Genomic DNA, 23,556 nt, shown 5'->3' on the forward strand with positions numbered 1-23,556 from the left:
ACTCGATATCAATTACACCATCAAATATTATATTATATTTTATTTTATTTTTATTTTTAAATTTACAAAATAAATACAAGAATAAGGATGAATTATATAAAACATATTTTTCAATATTTATAATTCTTTCTAGTCTATATAAAATTAAAAATATTCTAAACCACATATAAAATGTCAATTTTTCGTACTATGTATATAAGTAGCATGAGAGAATTGAGTTAGAGTATAGAAACAAAAAATCTGAGACGGGGCAAAGATGCCCCGTCGGGTCGGAGTTCCGCCCCGCTCCGCCCCGCCCCGCCCCGCCTCACCGCCCCATTTTGCCATGCCTAATAATGATTATGAAGTGAGTAGTGTATTTTGATACCATTTGGTAGCTAATTTGATTTTTTTAACAGCTCAATTGATGTTTTGGAAATTGAATCTAGATCATATAAATTTGAGATATAGTTTCATATTCAAACTAGATTGAAACTACAATATCTACTTCTAATTAAAATCTAGTGATGATCATCTTGAAATATGTGTAGATTCAACTTACAACAAAATCCAACACCAACAAAATAATAAATAGTAACAACATGAAAAATAGGATACCAAATAGTATCCAAATAAATAATTTTGGAGATTGAAGTAAATAACATGGTTAAATAATTCTAAATAAAAATAAACTACTACAAATAGAAAAGGATGCCAAATAGTATCCCATTTGCATCTATTTTGAATTTTCTACAAGTAGTTATAATAATTAGTGTTAAAAAGAAAATCGATTAAATAAGGAAATATATTTTATGTTTGTAATAAACCAAATCAGTCGTAGAAGTCAAAAAAGAAACTAAAAGATATGATTGATGAGTCTGAAAAAGCAAAACAATTATATAAAGAAATATATTGAATGTTGGTATATGTTAAATGTAATCCTAGTATATGTTAAAATATAAATAAGTTTGCACCACAATAATACCCATTCCATTATTGCTTAAAAAACAACCAAGACTTACTTTCAAAATATAAAAAGAAGAGCCAGCCAAAAACACATAAAAATAATAAATTTGAGAATATGGAAAGAAATAAAGAACCGGACAATATATATTATATAATTTTGAAGAAGGATTATATATTGATATTCCATCATTTTTTTTAAGGGAAACAGAGTATCTATAATTAATTCATCTTCTAATAAGAAACTTGTATGTTAATTTTGTTGTTTATGATGTTCGGATGTTAATAGTTTATCTAATCTTCTAATCAAATTTATTTCAACAATAGTGTAATGCTTTGTTCACATATATTATCATTATTCACAACATAATGATATGATAATATTAATCATCATAGAAGTAAAATAAAACTTTTTCAACACATAACATAATTGGTATGATAATCTTATATAAAGGGTGCACCAATTGGAATGAATGTAGAGATGGAGAAAGAGTCCAAGAATGAATATATATATATATATGGTAACCATCAAAATATCACCTTTGTCTTTCAATTTTCTATTCCTCATTCTACAAATCAGATTTTAAGAAAATGAACTCCCAGAATTTAACAATCTTATGCAGCCAACTAAACAATTTTCAACCTCTCAAAGGAACAAAACTCTCCCATCAAAAGGGGTGAAAGACAGATTCAAATAAAACAAACTGTAAAAAAGTTGATAAGAGAAAAGGTATCAACTATTATTCAGTGTTACATGTATATTGTTATAACCTCAAAGGGCATCAACACCTCATCTAACGATAACCCTTAACATAATTAATAACAATCTCTACTCATATGTTCCCCTGGCCTCTCCTGTTATTTACCCAATAATAATATAATGTTTACTAAAAGTAAACATTTCTCACTTCCATTTTCATAAGTAGTCAAAAAAGCTCTGTCAAAACTTGAAAAGAATCCTCAAATGTCAAAACTTGGAAAGAATCATCGATTCCTTTGCCACCTCTAGCCAAGGCCACACTGCAAGACCAGAATATTGATTTAATCCCACTTGTAAAAGTTTAAACTGTCTACAAGAAATAACATTTCAGCATAATATTCACTTTTTTTCATTTGAAAGAAAGATGAGGAACAAGATTTAATAGTCATTAGGGAGTGTTTGTATAAGGTTTGGATTTGAGTTTGTGGGAGTAGAGTTATAGGGGTTTAGATTAAAGTAATGTGAAACTCGATTGTTGTTTAAAGGGTGATTATCTAACCCCGTACCAAACACCCCTTTATAGAAATCATCATCACCAGAAACATTTTTGATTGGTTTCGAATAAACAAATTGAAATCAGAACTATGAAAACATAACTAAAGGATCAAACAAACTATAATGAATATTCATACAAAAATTAGTAAGCTGAAAAGTGTTGGATTGGATATGAACCTGGAATTTTCAAGCAACAGTGATTGGCTGCTGTTTAGGTGGGTCGATACCCTTCTTTGTCTGATCAGATTGGGAGGAGAAATCCTCCATGTTGTAAATGAAAGTGATGTAGAGAGAACAACTGGGGCAGCGAGCAATCTCCTCGCCGAGTTTAAGGTCCTCTTTAGTGATTTGGAACAAATCTCCACACGGGCACGGGTATGTGTACGCCTTCAGCTCTTCGTTCCACTCCATATCTTCGATCTCCACATCATCATACGACATTGTTTCTTCTTCCTATTCTCCTTCCTCAAGTTCCCCAAACTTTTTGATTGAGCTGAAAATTTATGAAAAACAGAGAGTTATGACAAGTAAAAGTTCGATATTCACACAAGTTGTATAATAAAATCAAGAAAAACAATGTAGGGCAGACCCTCACTCTGTCTGCAAACTAAGGCAGCAGAGCAGCCGAAGTAGCCCCCAACAAAAGTTGATAATTTGCGTCCAACGCACTGTTGTGCGCCACGATTAAAACCTCTCCCGTGGAATACCACGCCACCCCTTTGTGCGTGGTAAGGCAGCAGAGAAATCTCTCGTAACTGGTATAGTTGTGCTGAAGAAAAAAAACTTGACATAATTAGTTATCAATATATATATGTGTAAACATCATGAATTTGGCAAGAAAAATGGTGCTTTAATATGTGAATTTAGGCATTGTAGAACTTGGCCCACTTAGCCTTAAGGATTTCTTAATACTTGAGCCCAAATGATCTTCAGCCAATCAAGGAAAATACAATTGAGAAGCTTGCCAAAAAAAGAGAGCTCAAAATGCAATGGAAACCAAAAATAAAAACCATCATATCACCATAACAATTTCACAGCACCAACCAGAATGTCAAATTCTATCTAATCAAAACCAAACAATTCAAACGTGAATACTTGTATATGGCCATAAGTCAAAGGAGTTATCAACTAAAAGCATTTCAATGGAAACTTATTTTCTGAATTGGATTCAATTCAAACCACTACTCTCTCTCTCTCTCTCTCTATACAAAGACGAACAATATGTATCATACTCATCATCCTAGATAAAAAGCCAAAATAGAAACACGAACAGCAATTAAGCATTCAAGATTAATAACAATATAAATTTTTCGAAGTCTGAAAAATTACAGAAAAATGAGGTTGAAGAAATTGTGTACCCTAATTAGAGTAGAGTTCCAAATCCAACCAACCTCTCATATGAAAGAGGATCTCGACGCTTCAGATGACGAAGGGGAATCCTTACAAAATCAATGCCAAATTCTAACGTCTGGAGATGCATGAAAAAAAGAAACATTCTAGAAAAAGTCAATGCTACAGAAAAATTATACAAATGACCAAATTCTATATGCATTTATTGTCGACGTGTAAAGCATTCTAAAGAATTAAGATTTTCTACATTTGTATTGTCTAAAACAACGATTGTTAAAAATGAATCAGAATCATCAACGATCAATCAATCATGCTTGACCCTTAAGAACTCAACTACAACTGTGAATGACTACCAACCACAGAACAAGTAAAGTAAGTTACTCCCTAACCTTCTCAGAAATCCATGCCAACTAATGAATGAGCTATACTAATAAAATCCATGTTCACTAAACAAACTTCACAGAGGGCATAAAACTCCATGTTCAACTAAACAAATACACGATATATAGCGTTTGCAAATGACTCGAGTAGCAAAATGACGTTTCTTTTACACTTAATATTGCTAATTTCATTTCTGAGATTGTCATTCTTGCAAATTCCAAATTCCAAATTCCAAATTCCAAATTACACTAGATAGTTCACTAAAATTCTATAACATTCCGTGAATTATACATTAACAATACCAACACTCTTAATTCTTCTCGTCTTGCCTTTCTTTCCAATTTGAATTCACCATCACACACCCACTACTGATTTCCCTGTAGTTGCTTTACATAATTACAATTCTTAAAATTCAACATTCAAATTCCATCCAAACCCATCATTTGTTCATTTCAACCCCCGAACAAGCGGTAACCCTCACATCTCCAAACAGACCCCAAATCGACGAAACCCTAAGTCCCCGCCCTAACAGATTATAAATTAAACCCGAAATTTCAAGGCTTTAATAAGAGTAAAACAAGTGATCTGAATCGATAGGGGAAGGAGAGATTGAAAATCAAAATTTTAGTATTCCTTCCTATCATCGCAACCAAACAAAACGACCTAATAATTTCACAAATAATTTTCAGAAGAAGAAGGAGGAGGTAAACCTGGCTTGATGAAAAGGGTGGATTCGGAGGAGGCAGCGATAATCTGCTTGGCGATGGATCTGAGACCGTTGTTTAACGCCATGGCTCTGGAACTGGTGCCGGCCACCACTACAGCGATCTAGGGCTTTGAGTTAGTTGTATATTGTGACCCTCAGCCTCAGGTTTAGAGATTATTTCGTTTTAACGAAGGTGGGTTTCGCTTTAATACTAAAATAAAGAGAAATTGCATTTTAATGGTATTTTTAATAGTGTTAAAAAATATGGCTTTTCAAACCCAAAAAAAAATGTAAATTTTAAATTTTTTTTAGAATTTTCACTTTTTTTTATTTATTTTTTTATAAAAATTATTTTATGTTATAATTTTACTCTAAATCAAATTTTATTAGTTTGAAAAAGTACTTATGTAATTTGATTATTATTTTTTTTAGTCTATTTGTTTTTTTTTTATTACTAATTTTATATTAAATCTTTTTTTGATTGTTTTACAAATTATTTTTTTTTAATATAAATTGTATTTAAAATTATTTTTTATTTATTATAAATATTTATTTTAGATTGTACGGTTTTTTTTTCCAAATTTTGAGTGAAGTATTTTTTACAATTATGTTAATAAAAAATCCTAGGTTAGTATCTTTCACAATTATGTAAAAAAAATTATATATGTATATATATATATATATAACAGGAGGCTAGAGTAATTTTATGACATAACAGGAGTAACTAGTTACCACTATTACTAAGACTATTGAGTAATATACGAATATCATTTCTTCATTATTTTTCAAAGTTTTTATTTTTCAAGTTTTCTCTAAGTACTTTCTAAATTCATCATTTTCTTAGATATATATTTAAGTTTTCCGACCTAATATCATTGATGAGTTCTCACCTTCAACAAATCTCATTCTAGTCAATTAAGCTCATAAGAACATTTCTCTTGCCGCCACGTGGCTCAGGCATAATTATTGAGATTAGTCTATAATTACTCTTGATACGAATGATGAATTATACATAAATACCATTTCCTTACAGCTATTTTCTACAGTTTTATTCTCAGGTTTAGAATCTGGGCCTTCATAGACAATACATCAGAATATGGTTTTTGTTTAATTATATAGCCTATCTCCAGTTAAGATTTCAAATTGCTAACATTGGTTTTATAGATCTTTTCTTAAATACATTTTAAGTTTTTAAAAATACAATTTTCAAAGTTTCATAATTACGAAAATAAAATTTTTAAAAACAATTAAAAATAAAACTTGAAAACAACAAAAAAAAATCTAAAAAATGTGAAAATACGAAAAAAAAAAAAAAAACTTAAAACCAACGTGAAAACAATAAAAAAAAAGACAAAACTGTAAAATTGAAAATATATATATATTTGACTGTGAAAAAATAATTTTTTTTTTCAAAAATTAGTATTTTATGTAATTTTCCCTTGATTTTAATGGATTATATCATTGACTTGAAAAATACATAATTCAATAAAAAAAACCTATTCACTCACTGTCCAGAAAGGAAACTTGGGATAGGTATAGATGTAAAGTACCATGATTGAACTGGTAAGTAGGAAGCAGATATGCCAATATTTTTCTACAGAATGCATATGACCCCAAATTAAAACCATAAAGCCAAACAAAATGATAGGATCAAAACATGTTGGAACCTTTTCAATAAATTATTAAAAAATTGATACATTAGAGTTGTGTGTGCTATGGGAAAAGTCCCACATGGATTTGGAACACTCTTCATAGAGTGTATATATATTGCAAATGCAATGACTTGGGGTGTGCCCCAAGGGGTACCTAGTTTTGTGCAAATGGGTGAGGACTCACACACGCGCGCCGCCGCCGTCCGTCCGAGCTGGTGGGTGGTGTGGTATTTATCTGTGTATAAATAAGATAGAACCATTTTGGAAAATATAGAACAAATACACAGAGTTCTTTCTTGATTCTACGAAATTTCTCAGAGAGCAATTTTATAAAGGGTGTACAAGAACGATCCTCTCGGTGCAGGGAGGGATCGTACAGAGGTTGTTTTATCCTGGGGACGGCGTGGTTGATAGACTGCCGTGCACACTTAGGGCAGAGCCGCGAAACGTCTTAAAGAAAGCGACTTTGTCCGCGACTCAGCCAGAAATATTGATCGGTAAATTCGTTCCATTTTATTTTTCAATTGTGGAATATCAAAACACTTCATCTCCAACCCATCCTGGAAAACTGGTACCTTGATAGAGAGTTGTCTCAACTCTGCATGAGGTATGAGGGCGTCAAGTACTTCTTTTTCTTTTTTTTTGTGAGACCTCATCATTAGCCGCGTGACCAAAACCCCACTTCAATATCTAGTAACTCACCCTTTTTAACATCCTTGACTTGACCATTTTCTAGTCCTGAAATGTGAAGAGTCCCATGTATGTAGACCTTGAAGATTTCTTAGCAGCTTCACACCAGATTCGTCATTTTTTCCAACAACAAATTCACTTAACGTCTGTAGAGTTGTGATCTCACCAAGTTGCAGTGGCATCTCTTGTAAGTAAGGAGGAGTGTGAAGATGTCGCAATTTGTTTAAACAACCTATCCTCGTCGGCAATGTAGTAAGTCTAGTACAACCTTCCGACAATGGGGTCTGCAAATTGTACAAGTTGCAAACTGTATCCGGCAACACCCCCTTTGCGCCATGTGTACTATCACCATCATTCCAAACAATCCCCAGCCGCCTCATTCAATGACTATTACAACAATATATAAATGTATATTATAGACATGTAAAGACTAAACCAAAGATGCAGAAGAAGGATGCTGATATGGAAGCTGAGGCAAAAGGGGAAGTGAGTAACCGTAGTTCAATAACTACTAATCAAGAGTTGAGATTTGATCAGAGAAATGCTAAGAACACATGGTGATGATCATGATCATGGTTTGCAGCAGCCTCCTTTAATGGCTTTAAACCATGTGTCAAGGTTGTGCAGAAATGTGGAGGAGTCCATAGATTTCTACACCAAGGTTCTGGGGTTTGCTCAGATTGAGAGGCCACCAGCTTTTGATTTTGATGGAGCTGGGTTGCTTAACTGTGGAGTTAGGGTTCACTTGGTCCAGTCCAAGGACCTGGAAAAGTTGCCTGAGGCTCATAAGTTGGACCCCATGGACAATCACATTTCATTTCAGTAAACACACATTTTGTTATAGAATTTTCAGCTGTTTTTTCTTTCTCTCCACTTGGTTTGTTATGCGTTTCATTGTCATTTACTATTTCTCCTACAGTGTGAGGATATGAATGCAATGGAGAAAAAACTTGAAGAGTCAAACATAAAGTTCATGAAAAGAACAGTAGAGACAAGAAGAATGGAACTGTTATAGACCAACTCTTCTTTGATGACTCAGATGGATTCATGATTGAGAATCTCAAGCTTGTTCCAGCTGGATCTCTTGGAAAGATAAAGCTTCCATTTGATCACCATAATCCACCTGTTGAAGTTGAACCCAACGACCAGGGCAATAATGATCACAAATAGTATTAACAAGTTTTCTAGAATCTGTTTCTAGAGATTCTTGTGAGATTTGTGTTGTTCACTAGGTGAAATCATATACTCCATTGTTTCTTTCCATAGTTCTATTATATTATAGACCAGTGCTACTATCATGGAAGCCACCACTCTAGACCAATTCAACTTATTTACGATCTTCATACAAGATTGAGATTGTTAATCAAATATTTGGTCATACACAAGTTTTGCTTGAGTAATCTTTAGAGTTGACTGTGTATATATATTTATTAGGCAAACAGATCAGCAAATCAATCTAAGTACAAAGGGAAACGATTTTATTCTAAAAGGCTTAAAAATGAAGTAATTACCTGGTGTTGACTTCATTGCATATCATTATTGTAACTAAATAATCCAAAAAGTCTCATAAATTTATCACATTAAAGTTGTAAAAGGACTATCCTGTGAAAAATGACTATCAAAATTCTACAAGGCATAAAGATGCAGTAATCACCTTGTGTTGACTTCATTGAATATTATTATTCACTAAATCATCCAAAAAAAAGTCCCAGAAATTGATCATAATTTATTACATAAAGTTGTGAAAAGGACTAAAGTTACCATCTTCATTTAAGCTCTCAGCGAGTCGTGGTCTTTTTCTGGGCTCGAGGTTGAGCCACCTCCACTGCTGCACAGATCTTCTTCCAACACCGGATGCAAGTGAGAGTTGGTATCACCAACCATGAGAAGTTGGCACCAACATAGTATGCATAGTAGTGAAATGGACTTGTGGCAAAGCTGTCACCATCCAAAAATGCAGTTATGAAGTAAGTTCCATAGAGTTGCCCCAAAGAAATGGCAAACTGAAGAATGTAACTATATGACTTTCTTGTAGCAATTGCATATCTGCAAATTGCAAAACCACCAAAACCATATTCAGGACAAGAGAAATGAATCTAAAAGCATGCATACATACACAAGTTGACTATGACTCTCGAGTTAAGATTTTTTATTAAATCTAGGATCCCCACCTAATCCTATCATATTTAGGGAGCAGGAAATTACAGTAATTGATATGTTAGTTTCAAATTCTGTATCAGTAGGACATGTATTTCTATTACTATGAAATTCATAAACAAAGTTAATGGTGGGGTTAGCATCATCTTTTTTGTAGTGAAGAATCTTATGTGTGCTCTCAAGAAAAAAAAAAATAAGGGATTTCTACATATTTTGGAATCTCAAGAGAGGCTAGGAAACACATAAGAACTCTTAAATGAAAATGAGTTATCTTCGAATTTATTTTGTTAATCAAAATAGGGATTTTATACTATGTAGGTAGGTATAGGGACTCAAACTTGGTGGAAACAAACTACATGCCTAACAATTTGAGCTACCAAATAGTCTCCTAGTCAAGATTAGACTATGGAAAGCAAAAGACAAAGCTAAATCTTACATGGCAAGAAGGCAAGCTGGACCTTCAAGCACTGCAGTTAATCCTTCAACAGCAACAATATCAGAAGCCCTGGCTACATATCTTGAATCCCCTTTGCTGTATTCTTTCCCTACAAAGCAAAAGTGACTTATATGTGTGAATAAAACCATTATGAACACCTAACATCACCTTCAAAATTTGGTCAAAATCTTTTAAAATGAACCACTTACAAACTTCAGCCAAGTAACATGCAGTCTTATTATCCTTGTAAAATTCTGGAGAGAAGGCAAAATAACCCTCAAGTATCATATGGGTAAGGCCAGTGAATGCCCACCAACACATTAGCCACCTTTCTATCCTTGTTATCTTTTGTGCTTTCCCTACTCATACATACATATATACATATTACTATTTATATATTTATACAACTTCAGATTTGGCTTTGCATGATAGAAATGATAGGATCAAAACATGTGTTTCTTCACAAGTTTTCCAACAGAAACTAAATTTTTATGATGACTTGGATTGGATCAATGCAAATCGTAAATAGTAATATGAGAATAAAATGAAGACCTTTCTCCAAAACAAAGCATCTAAATACATAAAATGAAGACCTTTCTTCAAAACAAAGCATCTAAATACATAAAAAAAAATGTGGTGCTTCACTGCACTCAATAGGTTCATGTTTATTTCAAAGGAGGGCCAACTGAAACACTTTTAAGAACACTACAAATCTCTGATGAAATCAAGTTTCAGAATTCCCAGGAGCTTGTTTCTCATAACGCTGCCTAAACTTGGCAATCTGCCCAACGCTCTCAGCCATTTGGCGTTTGGCTTTCAAGTGGTAAACTTTACCAACATGGTGTATTTTAGTCATCATAATGTGCATCAATCTGCCACTCTGTGTTACGTAGGATATCCATTGCATCTGAGGATGTAACCCTTTCCTCATTTTTCTCTAAACCTGCAAACAGGCCATTGTATTCATTCAACAAGCAGTTCATAAATGATTCTTCTCCTACTCATCAACATCCAGAAGTAAATAAATGAAATGAAGAGCAACCGCCATTTAAATAACAATAATAATAACTCTTGCCCTTTCATTTGGGAATTTTATCGAACAACTTCTCACTTTGGAATTTTATCAAACAGGTATAGTTCACTTTGTTTACCCAAATAAAGAAAACACACATACACAAACCCAAACCCACGAAGGATTACATTTGTCTCCATTATATGTCAAAAAATATACCGAAATTCGATAATCCATTAGCAGGTGGAAGTTTTATATCTAAAACAAACCTAAAATACTCATGAAATGTATATATATATATATAATTAAAAAATCGTGGTCAATTCAAAACTATTTTGATTCGATTCCTTAAGATTTTCTCTCCAAACATCATAGCAAAGGAAAAAGTCAAGCACAACCAATTGTACCAAGCATTTGCTTTGAACTTTCCTTCTTTTTTCTTGCCCGAATCTATCTAATTTTCAGTTTAGTAAAAAACCCAGATATAATGATTGAAAAGACAATCATAGGAAAAGGTACAGACATGATTTTCGAAGAGAGAAGCTTGCTTACTTACAGCAATTGCGAAGACAATGGAGGAAGAAATCGAGTGAGCTTCGACGAGGACGACACAGCAGCCGAGTTGAGTTTACCCAAGCATAGCAATGGGTTGGGTATCCTTATATTTGGCTAAATTAAGTTATTATTAGTTTTTAAGTTCTTATATTCGGCGTGAGCAGGGAACGGGCCCAGGTTGGGCCTGAATGGGGCAGAGGCCCGTGATGCTTGTAGGTGGAGATATGCTGGAGAAGCCGAATGCTGAGAGAAAATGGGACAGGTGGCAGCTGGATGGAGGCATTGGAATTGTGTGATGCTGGCTGAGATGAAAGCTTGCTGCTGGGTCGTTGAAGGCGTGGAGGCAGGCTTCTTGGGCCTGGGCTAGGAGATGGGCCTTGGTTAAGACATTTCAAGAATGCCACTTTTATCATAGATTTCCTTTAAACAAAAAAAACGCAAATTAATTTCTGTAAAATAGTATAAATTAACTTCAAATAAATATTTTCAACATACAAATACATCTCATTAATTTAAACTTAATTTGTTTTGACGCTTAAGTTGAATAAATATGCATTTATTTTTACCACTAAACACACAACAATAATTCAAATAATTAAATTACAACATATTACAATATAATAAGGGAAATTGGTGAAAATAACCTCTTTTTTTAAGTGATTTTTCACTCTGGCCTACGTTTGATAATTTTTTGCAAAATGGCCTCTGTCTAAAATTCGACCTGTTGTCAAAAATTTTCGACCAGTTGTCTAAATTTTTCGACCACCTATCTAAATTTTCGACCACCTGTCTAAATTATGAGAGGTCATTTTGCAAAGAATTATTAAAACTAGGCTAGAATGCAAAATGACTTAAAAAAATAGGCCATTTTGCCAAGAAGCCCATATAATAACTATTAAAACATACAAATATATATAAAATCAAAATAAGCCCAATAAATTCAAAATTACTTTAAAATTTAATAAATCAATATATATTATATAATTTTGAAGAAGGATTATATATTGATATTCCATCATTTTTTTTAAGGGAAACAGAGTATCTATAATTAATTCATCTTCTAATAAGAAACTTGTATGTTAATTTTGTTGTTTATGATGTTCGGATGTTAATAGTTTATCTAACCTTCTAATCTTCTAATCAAATTTATTTCAACAATAGTGTAATGCTTTGTTCACATATATTATCATTATTCACAACATAATGATATGATAATATTAATCATCATAGAAGTAAAATAAAACTTTTTCAACACATAACATAATTGGTATGATAATCTTATATAAAGGGTGCACCAATCGGAATGAATGTAGAGATGGAGAAAGAGTCCAAGAATGAATATATATATATATATATATAAAGAGTCCAAGAATGAATATATATATATATATATATACTAGAAACCTATTACTTCAAGCACCTAAATTTGTGCTACCTATATAGAACATCTAGTGTCCTGACAAACTTTGTAGCTGGGAGAGTCTTGAGTACAATCCCTTAGATGCTAATAAGCTTGAATGGGAGCCCATTCCATTTCCACAATCTCACCTTTGTCCATGACATGACAATAATAGTATCTGAGTTTTTTATGGTGGAAAACCTATGAGCGATTGTGATTTGTGTAATACTTGACATTCGATTGCCAAATAGACTTATCGATTCCAAAGCATTGACAATGCTTTTCTCAGACTCAGCATCAAGAGCACTTGTTGCTTCATCAAGCAGCATAATTGCAGGCCTCTTCAGCAGGGCTCTAGCAATGGCTACTCTTTGCTCTTGCCCACCTGAGAGTTGACACCCCTTCTCCCCAACAACTGTGTTATATCCATCAGGCAAAGTACTTATAAATTCATGTATGTTTGCTTGCCTTGCCTTGATGCTTCCACAATCTCAGTTTCTGTAGCCTCATCAGTCCCATAACAGATATTGGAACGAATCGAAGAGCTGAAGAGAAGAGGCTCTTGTTGCACTGCACCAAACCTATATGTGCTCTTAACCATCTCAGATTGTATTCCTTTATTTCTTTCCCATCAATGAGTATATTCCCTTCCATAGAATCATAGAATCGAAGCAAAAGCGCAAGAATGGAAGATTTTCCAGCTCCACTTGGACCGACAAGAGCCACTTTGGAGCCTGATTCAATTTGCAGACTGAAGTTGTTGAGGACAGTAACTTCTGGTCTCAATGGATAGCTGAACTTGACATTTTGAAATTCGATTCGCCCTTCGATCCTATCATGATGTGAAGATTCTGGTAAGTCTGGATTGATTTCTGTTTTTCTGTCAAGGGTCTGATATGCAGGAGTTAGCACACTTATGGCAGAGATAACAGTAGGAATAAGTGTCCACAATTCTGTTATAGAAGGAACTGTAAGAGAAAAGATCTGATATGATCTTATGCCATCTTCAAATCTTGCTTGTTTTCGATCAATCAAAACTGCTGTGTACCAAAGAGCAACAGCATGTGCAATGTTCCATAAGCAAAGGGAAAATCCTTGAATTATGCCATACTTGATACTTTGTACCCTACTCTTCTTGATGGGATTTTCTAGAGATATTTTGGCTTTCTCTAATATATGCTCTTCATGGCAAAAAGAGGCAACTGTTCTTATGTTGGTTGCAGACTCAAAAGCAAGGGCAACAAGTTCAGAATATGAAGCAGCTAAGTCAAGTCACCCGAAAAGCCTTTAGCAGACTTGGCTTGGATTAGTCCACCAATGAAGTGGCAAGGCATTACTGCCCATGCTACCAGCCCCATTCGCCAGTTAACTTTCATACTGACAATTGTTGCAATCAATATGGAGGAGGAGATGCATTGTACAATAACTGACATTCTTCGATCTGCAATTATGGTCTTCACCATGGTTGTGTCACTAATAATCCGCGAAGTGAGAGAGCCAACGCTGTTCTCAGGTTTCTCAAACCATGCTACTTCATTGTTGATGAGTACTCCTGTGATTGTTAAATGATAGGTATGTTAGACTAAGTTGATGATAGGTGAAAATTGAGCTTGTAATGGCTCAAGTTTAGGGTACCTGAATACAAAGCTCGCCTCAGGTTTGTCATGGCTTTCTCTCCAACTATTCCAAAGAAGTAATGTTGCAAGGTATGGGAGAATAATGAAAGCAACCCTATTACAGAAAATATCAATGAATACAAGCCAACCTTTTTCCTTGCATCATTATGGTAGTATGCTACTCCTATAGTGATAATGTAGAATCCAAAAAAAGGCTTTGAAATGCCAGAGAAAGCAGCTGCAACAGAACCAAGAGCAATCTTTGTAAGCTCTCTCTTTCTCAAGCCAAACCAAATTCTAAAGAATATAGTTCTTTTCCTTCTTCTCCTTTCCTTCTCTTCTGGCTTGGAATATTCCAAGAGAAGATTTTCAGGCTCCATTAATGTCTTATTATTTTCTTTGATGTCATTTACAGAAGACATGTGCTTGTGCATACCTTCATCCTCTTCAGAAGAATTTGTAGTTCTTCTGTTATTAACATAAAACCAAGATTAGATTTCATTTCTACTTTATATAAAGCAGCACAAGATAGAAACTTTTAAGCTTGGCATTACTTTGATTCGAGAGATGGATTAAGGTGGTTCTGCATGTTGAATAAGTTGTTGTAGAATTTACTGGTATCTAGCAGGCTGTGATGAGTTCCAGTCTCAGTAACCTGTCCATTTTCCACAACTGCAATTATATCTGCATTAACTATGGTGGACAACCTGTGTGCAACCAAGATGACTGTCCTTCCTTGCATAGCCTTCTCAAGAGCATCTTGAACCAACTTCTCTGATTCTGTATCAAGCGCGCTTGTGGCCTCGTCAAGCAAAAGGATTGGAGGGTTTTTTAGAATGGCTCTAGCTATGGCTACTCTTTGCTTTTGACCCCCTGATAACTGAACTCCCCTTTGTCCCACCAGTTGTAGAAAAAAAGTAAATTTTCTCAAATCAAAATATGTAGACTTTTTGAAAAACATAATCTAGTTGAGAGGACTATGTTAGAAGCAGACCTCTGTGGAGTAATGATTTGGGAGTTGTGATATAAAAGAATATGCATTAGCCATCTCTGCTGCATTCTGAATCTGTTGGTCATCAGCATCCATATCACCCAATTTTATGTTGTCTTTAATGGTGCCTGAAAACAGTGATGGCTCTTGGGAAACTGTTCCTATATTACTCCTCAGGAACTTCAAATCCAAATCCTTAATGTTATTGTCATCAATGAGAACTTTCCCTGTAAATTTACATGTACATATAAGTTAAGCTATACCAATAAAAAATAACATTCTTTATGGAACCACTTGTCAAAAAATAATCCTTAATGTTATTTTTAAGTGAAGTTTTAAGGTGATGAAGCAAACCTTTTGAAGGGTCATAGAACCTTGCAACTAAAGAAATGATAGTACTCTTTCCACAACCACTACTCCCCACTAGAGCAACTGTCTTTCCGGCTGGAATCGACAAGGAAAGCCCTTCAAGGATTTGTTTCTCCGGCCGAGATGGATAGGAGAAAACTACATCACATATCTCAACATTTCCATTAACCTTTCCAAGTGTTATTCCTTGTGAATCACTGCTTATAACTGGCCTTCTCTGAATTGGCTTGATTGAATACTTGCATATCTGGTGCAGCATAGGTAATTGATCTGAAACTCAGACAAAAAGGAAAATGAGAAGTAATGTGGCATTATTAGTTAGAGAAAACTCTTATCTGAATGGAATAAGCTTTGGCTTACATAGCTCCAAAGAGAATGCTCATGACAGCAGCTAAGATGTCTCCTCCTTCTGCCTTGTTTTCTGTGACTAAAACAGCTCCAATCCATATGATAAGAGCCCAAGAACAGAAGGACACAGTTTGAAACAGTCCTGTTCCAACTCCCTTTATCAAAGCCAAAGCAAAACTTGTTGTTCCAAGCATTCTGAGAATGACTTGATTGCAGAATTTTCTCCAACAAATGCATATACTGTTTTTATCTGAGATATAGTCTGTCACCCAAAAAAAATGAGAAATATAAGAAAGAAAAATATCATCGAAGAGTGAATGTGTAGATGTTATTCACATACACATAAAGATGAGATTAATTAGGATTCTTAATACAAAAAACTTGTTACCTGTTCTACCAAAGAGGTTGCTTGAGATTGGAATATCATTTTTGCAATGGAAAAATGGCATTCATTTTCTTAGTGTAAGTAGCTCCAATGACAAGAATCAGTGGAACAACCAAGAAGGTTAGGACTGCCACTTGCCAACAGCATATGGCAGCAATCAAAATTCCAGAGAAGAAAGTTGCAAAGCATGATAGAAAATGACCCAACTGTATGACATCATGTTAAACACTACAACGGTTAATATATGAAAGTTAGTATCAAGCATACTATTATATATATATATATAGCAACGACTACAACGCATCTTTTTTTTGCAATAGCGATGCATCATTTTTCTATTTTCGGCACCTGGATAGATATAATACCTATGAAGGTGTACACTGTAGGTATTTAGAATATCATGCAAATTTTCAAGAAATTCTGAATAGTTTATGAAGCCGAAAACAGGGTTCAAACTGTCAAATTTTACACGCGTACACAAAAAAAAGCGCACACATGCAACAGGCAGTTTAGACCATGTTTTCAGTACCATAATTTATTCGGAATTTCTTAAAAATTTGTAGGATGTCTAGATAGCTATAATGTACACCATTATATAAAAAAAATTATGATTATATCTATCCAGTTGCCGAAAATAGGAAAATGATGCACCAGTGTTGCAAAAGAAATGGATGCGTTGTAGTCGCTCTCTCTATATATATAAGGGTCCTCAAAATGACCTATTTTTTAAAATTATTTTACACACTACCCTAGTTTTAATAATTGTTTGCAAAATAACTTCTCATAATTTAGATAGCTAGTCGAAAATTTAGACAGGTAATCGAAAAATTCAAATAGTCATTCGAAAATTTTAGACAGGTGGTCAAAAAATTTAGACAACTAATCGAATTTTAGACAAAGGTCGTTTTGCAAAAAATTATCAAAAGTAGGCAAGAGTGCAAAATCACTTTAAAAAATAAGTCATTTTCACCGATTTTTATATATATAAATACCTTCTCTCCAATTGCATCCTGAATGATATTCATGTGATTACTTATTCCAGTAATGATCTTTCCAGTTGATAAATCTGGATGTATGCAAGTGCTAATTGTGTTTGACTTGCATACATCCAGCATCCAATCTCTGGTACGTATTACAAAGTACAAACAACATCATGATAAGCATTTTTAAAGACAAACTTTGTATTGAAGTCAACTACTATATATAAATATATATATATATACTAGTGTATGGCTCGTGCCTAAGGCACGAGCAACCCGTTAACATTGTTACTTTTTCTCTAACGTTTTGCTTCTTACCAAGAAACTAAAAGTGATTTAAAAATGAATAAGTAAATAAATATATTTATGTTTTGAATTATTGTAGATGAAGAAAGTAAATAATAATATAAACAAATAGTTCATAATTAATATTTTTTTTCTCTTGGCTTGGAAATTGAATTGACTGTGTTATTATTATTATTATGTATTTTGTCACTCCTCTAATTCTATGACAATTTTTCTTTGTTTAATAAATTGATATTTTGTGAGAAGATAACTTATTTGTAAACTAATATTTTTCTAAATATGTAATTCAATTATTTACAACATCAGAAACAGTTTATTAATTTGGAAGAAATAAAGACGTCATTCTCCCATTAAAAAAAATGATTACCTTGCAAATCAATAAATTATAGATATAATTATTCTGAAAAACTCCAATAATGTATAAAGGAAAAATTAAATGAGGATATCCAATAGAAAAGAAAACTAACACACTTATTACATTAAGTAGTTTTTTTTTTTAAAAAAAACTAACTATATACATTGGAAAAACTTCATAATAATATATTGCGAAAGAAACACCAAGTAAATAACATTAATAATAAAAGATAAGTATCAAATATTTATTTATTCGGTAAAACGACAAAATAATGTAATACATAGTGGGTAGACGTGTAATGATTTTTAGGATTAAAGAAATATAAAAAAAATTGAAAAGAAAAAACAAAATAAGAATAAAACAAAAAAAAAGGATGACCAAGAGGCTATCCGTGCATATATATACTAGTGAGAGTGGCTCGTGCCAAAGGCACGAGCAACCCGGTACCAGTGTTATTTTTTTTCGTACGTTTTACTTTTTATAAAAATAATATATTTTTGTTTTGAATTTGTGAAAAAATTAAATAATAATATAAATAAATAGTTCACAGTTAATAATTTATTTTTTGTTTATAAAAAGAAGGATGACCGTAGTATGACTCGAGCAACAAGCCTATCAATACGTGTAACTTTCACATGCATTAGACCACGTTGCATTCGTATGTATTAATATTCAATAAATAATGATAGTCTTTTATTATATTACTATATAAATGCAATGGACTAAATACAATATAATCATACATATTAAATTTATATATATAGATACTATATTGTATGTTGTGCATATACAACTACGAATAAACATCATATAATTAGTGTATATTATATATATATTGGTTAATAGAAAAAATAAATTAAGAAAAAAACAAAAAAGAAAAATAACCTATTATACTTAATACAATATAATGTATATTATGCATATACAATTACGAATAAGATAATATAAATCCAAGAATGACTTAATATTCTCCCTAGACAGACTAACACCGTAATTTTGTTAGGAAAGGGGAAGATGTAATTTTGTTTTTTGTTTTTTTTTTATCTTCTCCCTAGGCAGAGTAACACCGTATTTGGAAGAAATTATATAAAATAATATATAGGGTTATATAAAATAATATATAGAGGCAGGTAGTGGAATAGTGAACATAAAAGGAGAAAACAAAATAGTAAATAAAAAAAAAACTTTTATAAATAATATATATAAGGGCAAAACAATAAGGTGAAACGTGTAATAATGAACTAGTAAGAAAAAAAAGGAATGTAATAAATAAAAGAATCACAATTTTAGATACAATTACATTTGTGTGTTTATCTAACATACCGGGAAAAGAATGATCAGCAACTAAAAATGAGTGTCTCACTACCAAACAAAAAAACGGACTGGGAAAAGGATGATCAGCAACTAAAATTGAGTCTCACTATCAAACCAAAAAAAAGGATGACTCAAAAAATTATTCGTGCATATATATATATATATATAGTATAGATAAGTAGAGATATGGTAACCATCAAAACATCACCTTTGCCTTTCAATTTTCGATTCCTCGTTCTACAAATCAGATTTTAAGAAAATGAACTCCCAGAATTCTCAACCTCTCAAAGGAATAAAACAAACGGTAAAAAAGACGATAATAGAAAAGGTATCAACTATTATTCACTGTTACATGTATATTGTTAACCTCAAAGGACATCAACACCTCATCTAACGATGACCCTTAACATAATAATAACAATCTCTCTACTCATATGTTCCCCTGGCCTCTCCTGTTATTTACCCAATAATAATATAATGTTTACAAAAAAGTAAACATTTCTCACTTCCATTTTCACAAGTAGTCAAAAAAGCTCTGTCAAAACTTGAAAAGAATCCTCAAATGTCAAAACTTGGAAAGAATTATCGATTCCTTTGCCACCTCTAGCCAAGGCCACACTGCAAGACCAGAATATTGATTTAATCCCACTTGTAAAAGTTTAAACTGTCTACAAGAGCTATCATAAATAAAAGAACATTTCAGCATAATAGTCACTTTTTTTCATTTGAAAGAAAGATGAGGAACAAGATTTAAGTCATTAGGGAGTGTTTGGTATAAGGTTTGGATTTGAGTTTGTGGGAGTAGAGTTATAGGGGTTCAGATTAAAGGAATGTGAAACTCGATTGTTGTTTAAAGGATGATTATCTAAAAAACACAAACCTCCAACCCATTTACATTAAAAATAAATTTATCAAACATAGTTTAGACCAAATCAGACTCCGTACCAAACACCCCTTTATAGAAATCATCATCACCAGAAACATTTTTGATTAGTTTCGAATAAATAAATTGAAATCAGAACTATGAAAACATAACCAAAGGATCAAACAAACTATAATGAATATTCATACAAAAATTAGTAAGCTGAAACGAGTTTGATTGGATATGAACCTGGAATGTTCAAGCAACAGTGATTGGCTGCTGTTTAGGTGGGTCAATACCCTTCTTTGTCTGATCAGATTGGGAGGAGAAATCCTCCATGTTGTAAATGACAGTGATGTAGAGAGAACAACTGGGGCAGCGAGCAATCTCCTCGCCGAGTTTAAGGTCCTCTTTAGTGATTTGGAACAAATCTCCACACGGGCACGGGTATGTGTACGCCTTCAGCTCTTCGTTCCACTCCATATCTTCGATCTCCACATCGTCATACGACATTGTTTCTTCTTCCTATTCTCCTTCCTCAAGTTCCCCAAACTTTTTTATTGAGCTGAAAATTTATGAAAAACAGAGTTATGACAAGTAAAATTTCGATGATCATTTGGGGAAACCATAATAAAATCAAGAAAAACAATGTAGGGCAGACCCTCGCTCTGTCTGCAAACTAAGGCAGCAGAGCGGCCGAAGTAGCCCCCAACAAAAGTTGATAATTTGCGTCCAACGCACTGTTGTGCGCCACGATTAAAACCTCTCCCGTGGAATACCACGCCACCCCTTTCTCAAGAGGTAAGCGCTCGGCCTCGGACGCGTTCTTTTCCAATTCAAAAACTCAATAACAAAGTTGTATAATATTCATAAAAATACAAGTAAGTTTAGCAAGAAAGACCAATATCTACATGAAAAGATTACAACTTTGTGATTGAATGAAGCTGTGTATAAGATATCCTGATCTGTTGAACGATATGATATGTGTATTATATTGATATCTTACCAATTATATAAATGACTGTCAAACGGGGCTTAACAGAAATTCGTATGGCTTTAACAGAATATGTTTTCTAAAATATAAAACTTTAACAGTGCTGGTTACTCAGTCATCCAAACTGAACAGTTGCTTCTACTAAAAACAGAAAAATTCAACAATTGCTCCTTTACAAAAAATTACTTCCCAAACAATGCAACAATTCAGAAGTATACACAACCTATTGCATCCACAAACACATTACAAATACAGAAAAATCATATCATCATCAATTCTCTCATCAGTAAAAAAAAAAACCCCCAAAATACAATCTGAGAATAATTTCACTTTCAGAAAGTGTTGAATTAATAGCCTGATTTCAACTCTGGAAACTTTATAGAAACATTGAAAATGTTAGTGAAACTGAATTCAATATGGTTATCTACTCCTTGAACAAAAATTCTGAGATTGAAAGTGTTGAAGTAATACAATCTGATTTCAAACCTGGAAGCTTTCAAGAATCATTGAAAAGATTAATTATATTGTTTTAAATATGCCTATAGCATATTAATATTAAATCAGTACAAAAGCAAGATTCAAATTAGTATTCCTGCAAAAACTAAATAGTTACATATTTTTAAAGAAACAGAGATGAAAAAACTAATTGTCCTTTACATAAACACAGAAAACTATTTATAACTTAACTACACTTAAAAAATGTAGAAGAATTAAGAATAGAAATATTTAGAAGTAGATAAAAAAAAAAATTCTTAATCCCTGATGATAGTAAAGACCTGAAAGATAAAATTCTTCTACAATCAAACAACCAGTTTGAATTTAATAAAACTTATAATCAGTCCAAGAATTTGGAATTAATATGAGTAGAGAAACAAACAAGCAAAACCAAAATTAAACTCAAATGAATAACCCATATGATCCAAAACATAAAAAAACTCATTCATTTTAGGAACAACACTAACAGACCACAACTAACACACATACAAAGAAAACCAAAATTAAACTCAAACGAATAACCCATATGATCCAAAACACCAAAAAACTTATTCATTTTACGAACAACACTAACAGACCATTACTAACACATACACAATGAAAATCAAAATTTGTCAAAAAAAGAAGAAAAATTAAGCATACAAAGGCAAAAGCAGATCAAATCATTGAATAGAAACAACAACCATCAAATCAAACAATCAATACCATCAAACCCTTGACCACCGGAGACAATGCCATGCACACCAAAGCCGAGCAAGAGCACTTGGAAGATAGAGACCAGGGTGGAGTGGACGAGAGACTGAGATGAGATCTGAATTTTTTTTGGGAGAAATGTGATAAAAATAAGAACTTGGATCAACCCAATCTAGCCCATATTGATAGTGGCCGAATAGGTCGGGCCAGCACAGAATTTTAGCCATAACCCGGCCCAACCCAACCCGTGAACAAGCCTTAAACCCCTTAAGCCCTCTTCTTCCTCTCCAAATCTACTCTTTTCCAACAAAAATCCAAGATTTTGTGTCATGAAATTACATTAGATCCATGAAATATGGCAACATCGACGACCGCCATTGTTAAATCCATAACCAAGCTCCGTCGGAGCCATTGGGAAGTCTTTTACTGCTCTTCACCTGCCGCAGTTCAATCTCAATCTCGGTCTCAGTTGACATCTTCTTCTCAATCTCCTCGTGAGTTTTGTGTTTTTCCTTGATTCGTTTAATTTTTTTTTCTTTCTAGTATATATATATATATATATATATATATATATATATGTCACAGGTAGAATGAGTAGTAGTGCTCGAACAAAAACTAGTGTGATTAGCTCAAAGTCTGGGTAATAATTTCCAGAAACTCAATTTGATGACTTTTAGCTAGAAAAAGACTCTACGTTTCATAATGAGGCTGAAAAAGTGCCCTAATTAAAACCATAAATGGGAGAAATTGAAACACTGACCTGATTTGCAATAGACAGAAGAGCAATCTTCGAGTATAGTCCGGCAGAGTGAGGGTGGCGGAGGGTGGAGGAGGGAGTGAAGAATATGATGAAACCCTAACTCTGTCGTGGAAAAGAATATGAACAAATTCTAAAATCTCTTCATTTAATATGCTTTATATAGAATAAGAATACTTGCTTTTTTTTTTTTTTTTGACAAAAAGAATACTTCTTTTTTAAAAAGAGAAAACACGATTTGATTTTCTATTTTAAAAAGTCCAATAATAACATTTTTTAATCAAAATTATCCCTCTATTTGATAATTAATTAAAAAGAAAGTATCTTTTAGAAAAATGATTAAAATTAGGCACAAAATTAATTTTTACATGTTTTATAAAACAATAATTCATCGTTTGAATTTAAAGTTGAAAATTAAATCTGGTATTTAAATAAAAATATAAGTGGTTATCATTTAAATAAAAATAATGAGTCTGGTGTGGTAAGGTCTATGATAAGCGTCTGACGTGGCAATTTCAGATCATTGACTTTCAAACGTTGGAAAAAAAAAACATAT

At 33.0% G+C, this 23,556-nt stretch overlaps 3 protein-coding genes and 1 pseudogene across 5 annotated transcripts; 1 reads left to right on the plus strand and 3 right to left on the minus strand.

The window, feature by feature from the left end:
* Positions 1–1,478: 1,478 nt before the first annotated feature.
* Positions 1,479–23,142, minus strand: LOC133829680 (diphthamide biosynthesis protein 3). Of its 3 annotated transcripts, none has more exons than XM_062259441.1 (3): positions 23,004–23,142; positions 20,311–20,626; positions 1,479–1,962 (listed from the first exon to the last, which is right to left on the minus strand). In XM_062259441.1, the coding sequence occupies exon 2, from the start codon at positions 20,572–20,574 to the stop codon at positions 20,320–20,322; it is 255 nt and encodes an 84-aa protein (XP_062115425.1). In that variant the 5' UTR covers positions 20,575–20,626; positions 23,004–23,142; the 3' UTR covers positions 1,479–1,962; positions 20,311–20,319. The 3 variants fall into 3 exon arrangements, with proteins under 3 accessions (XP_062115425.1, XP_062115423.1, XP_062115424.1); XM_062259439.1 differs by lacking the exon at positions 1,479–1,962 and adding an exon at positions 19,390–19,817; XM_062259440.1 differs by lacking the exons at positions 1,479–1,962; positions 23,004–23,142 and adding exons at positions 19,390–19,817; positions 22,256–22,997.
* LOC133830601 (glyoxylase I 4-like) lies at positions 7,418–8,146 on the plus strand. The gene is made up of 3 exons (XM_062260609.1): positions 7,418–7,462; positions 7,560–7,798; positions 7,963–8,146. Exons 1-3 carry the CDS (start codon positions 7,418–7,420, stop codon positions 8,144–8,146), a joined length of 468 nt encoding a protein of 155 aa, XP_062116593.1.
* LOC133829679 (probable 3-beta-hydroxysteroid-Delta(8),Delta(7)-isomerase) lies at positions 8,601–23,139 on the minus strand. The gene is made up of 5 exons (XM_062259438.1): positions 23,004–23,139; positions 11,138–11,250; positions 9,779–10,512; positions 9,570–9,678; positions 8,601–9,022 (listed from the first exon to the last, which is right to left on the minus strand). The coding sequence occupies exons 3-5, from the start codon at positions 9,888–9,890 to the stop codon at positions 8,755–8,757; spliced, it is 489 nt and encodes a 162-aa protein (XP_062115422.1). The 5' UTR covers positions 9,891–10,512; positions 11,138–11,250; positions 23,004–23,139; the 3' UTR covers positions 8,601–8,754.
* Positions 12,521–15,770, minus strand: LOC133830608 (ABC transporter B family member 14-like; annotated as a pseudogene).
* Positions 23,143–23,556: the final 414 nt, after the last annotated feature.

This window comes from Humulus lupulus, chromosome 4 (assembly GCF_963169125.1).
Source record: "Humulus lupulus chromosome 4, drHumLupu1.1, whole genome shotgun sequence".
Classification (NCBI taxonomy): domain Eukaryota; kingdom Viridiplantae; phylum Streptophyta; class Magnoliopsida; order Rosales; family Cannabaceae; genus Humulus; species Humulus lupulus.

Coding starts and splice junctions, on each gene's coding strand:
- LOC133829679 (XM_062259438.1), bottom strand. CDS start 9,890: ATGTGTTGGTGGGCATTCACTGGCCTTACCCATATGATACTTGAGGGT. Junction 9,679..9,778: donor ATGTTACTTGGCTGAAGTTT/GTAAGTGGTTCA, acceptor TTTGCTTTGTAG/GGAAAGAATACAGCAAAGGG. Junction 9,023..9,569: donor CCAGCTTGCCTTCTTGCCAT/GTAAGATTTAGC, acceptor TGCAATTTGCAG/ATATGCAATTGCTACAAGAA.
- LOC133829680 (XM_062259441.1), bottom strand. CDS start 20,574: ATGTCGTATGACGATGTGGAGATCGAAGATATGGAGTGGAACGAAGAG.
- LOC133830601 (XM_062260609.1), top strand. CDS start 7,418: ATGCAGAAGAAGGATGCTGATATGGAAGCTGAGGCAAAAGGGGAA. Junction 7,463..7,559: donor AAGCTGAGGCAAAAGGGGAA/GTGAGTAACCGT, acceptor CATGGTTTGCAG/CAGCCTCCTTTAATGGCTTT. Junction 7,799..7,962: donor GACAATCACATTTCATTTCA/GTAAACACACAT, acceptor TGAAAAGAACAG/TAGAGACAAGAAGAATGGAA.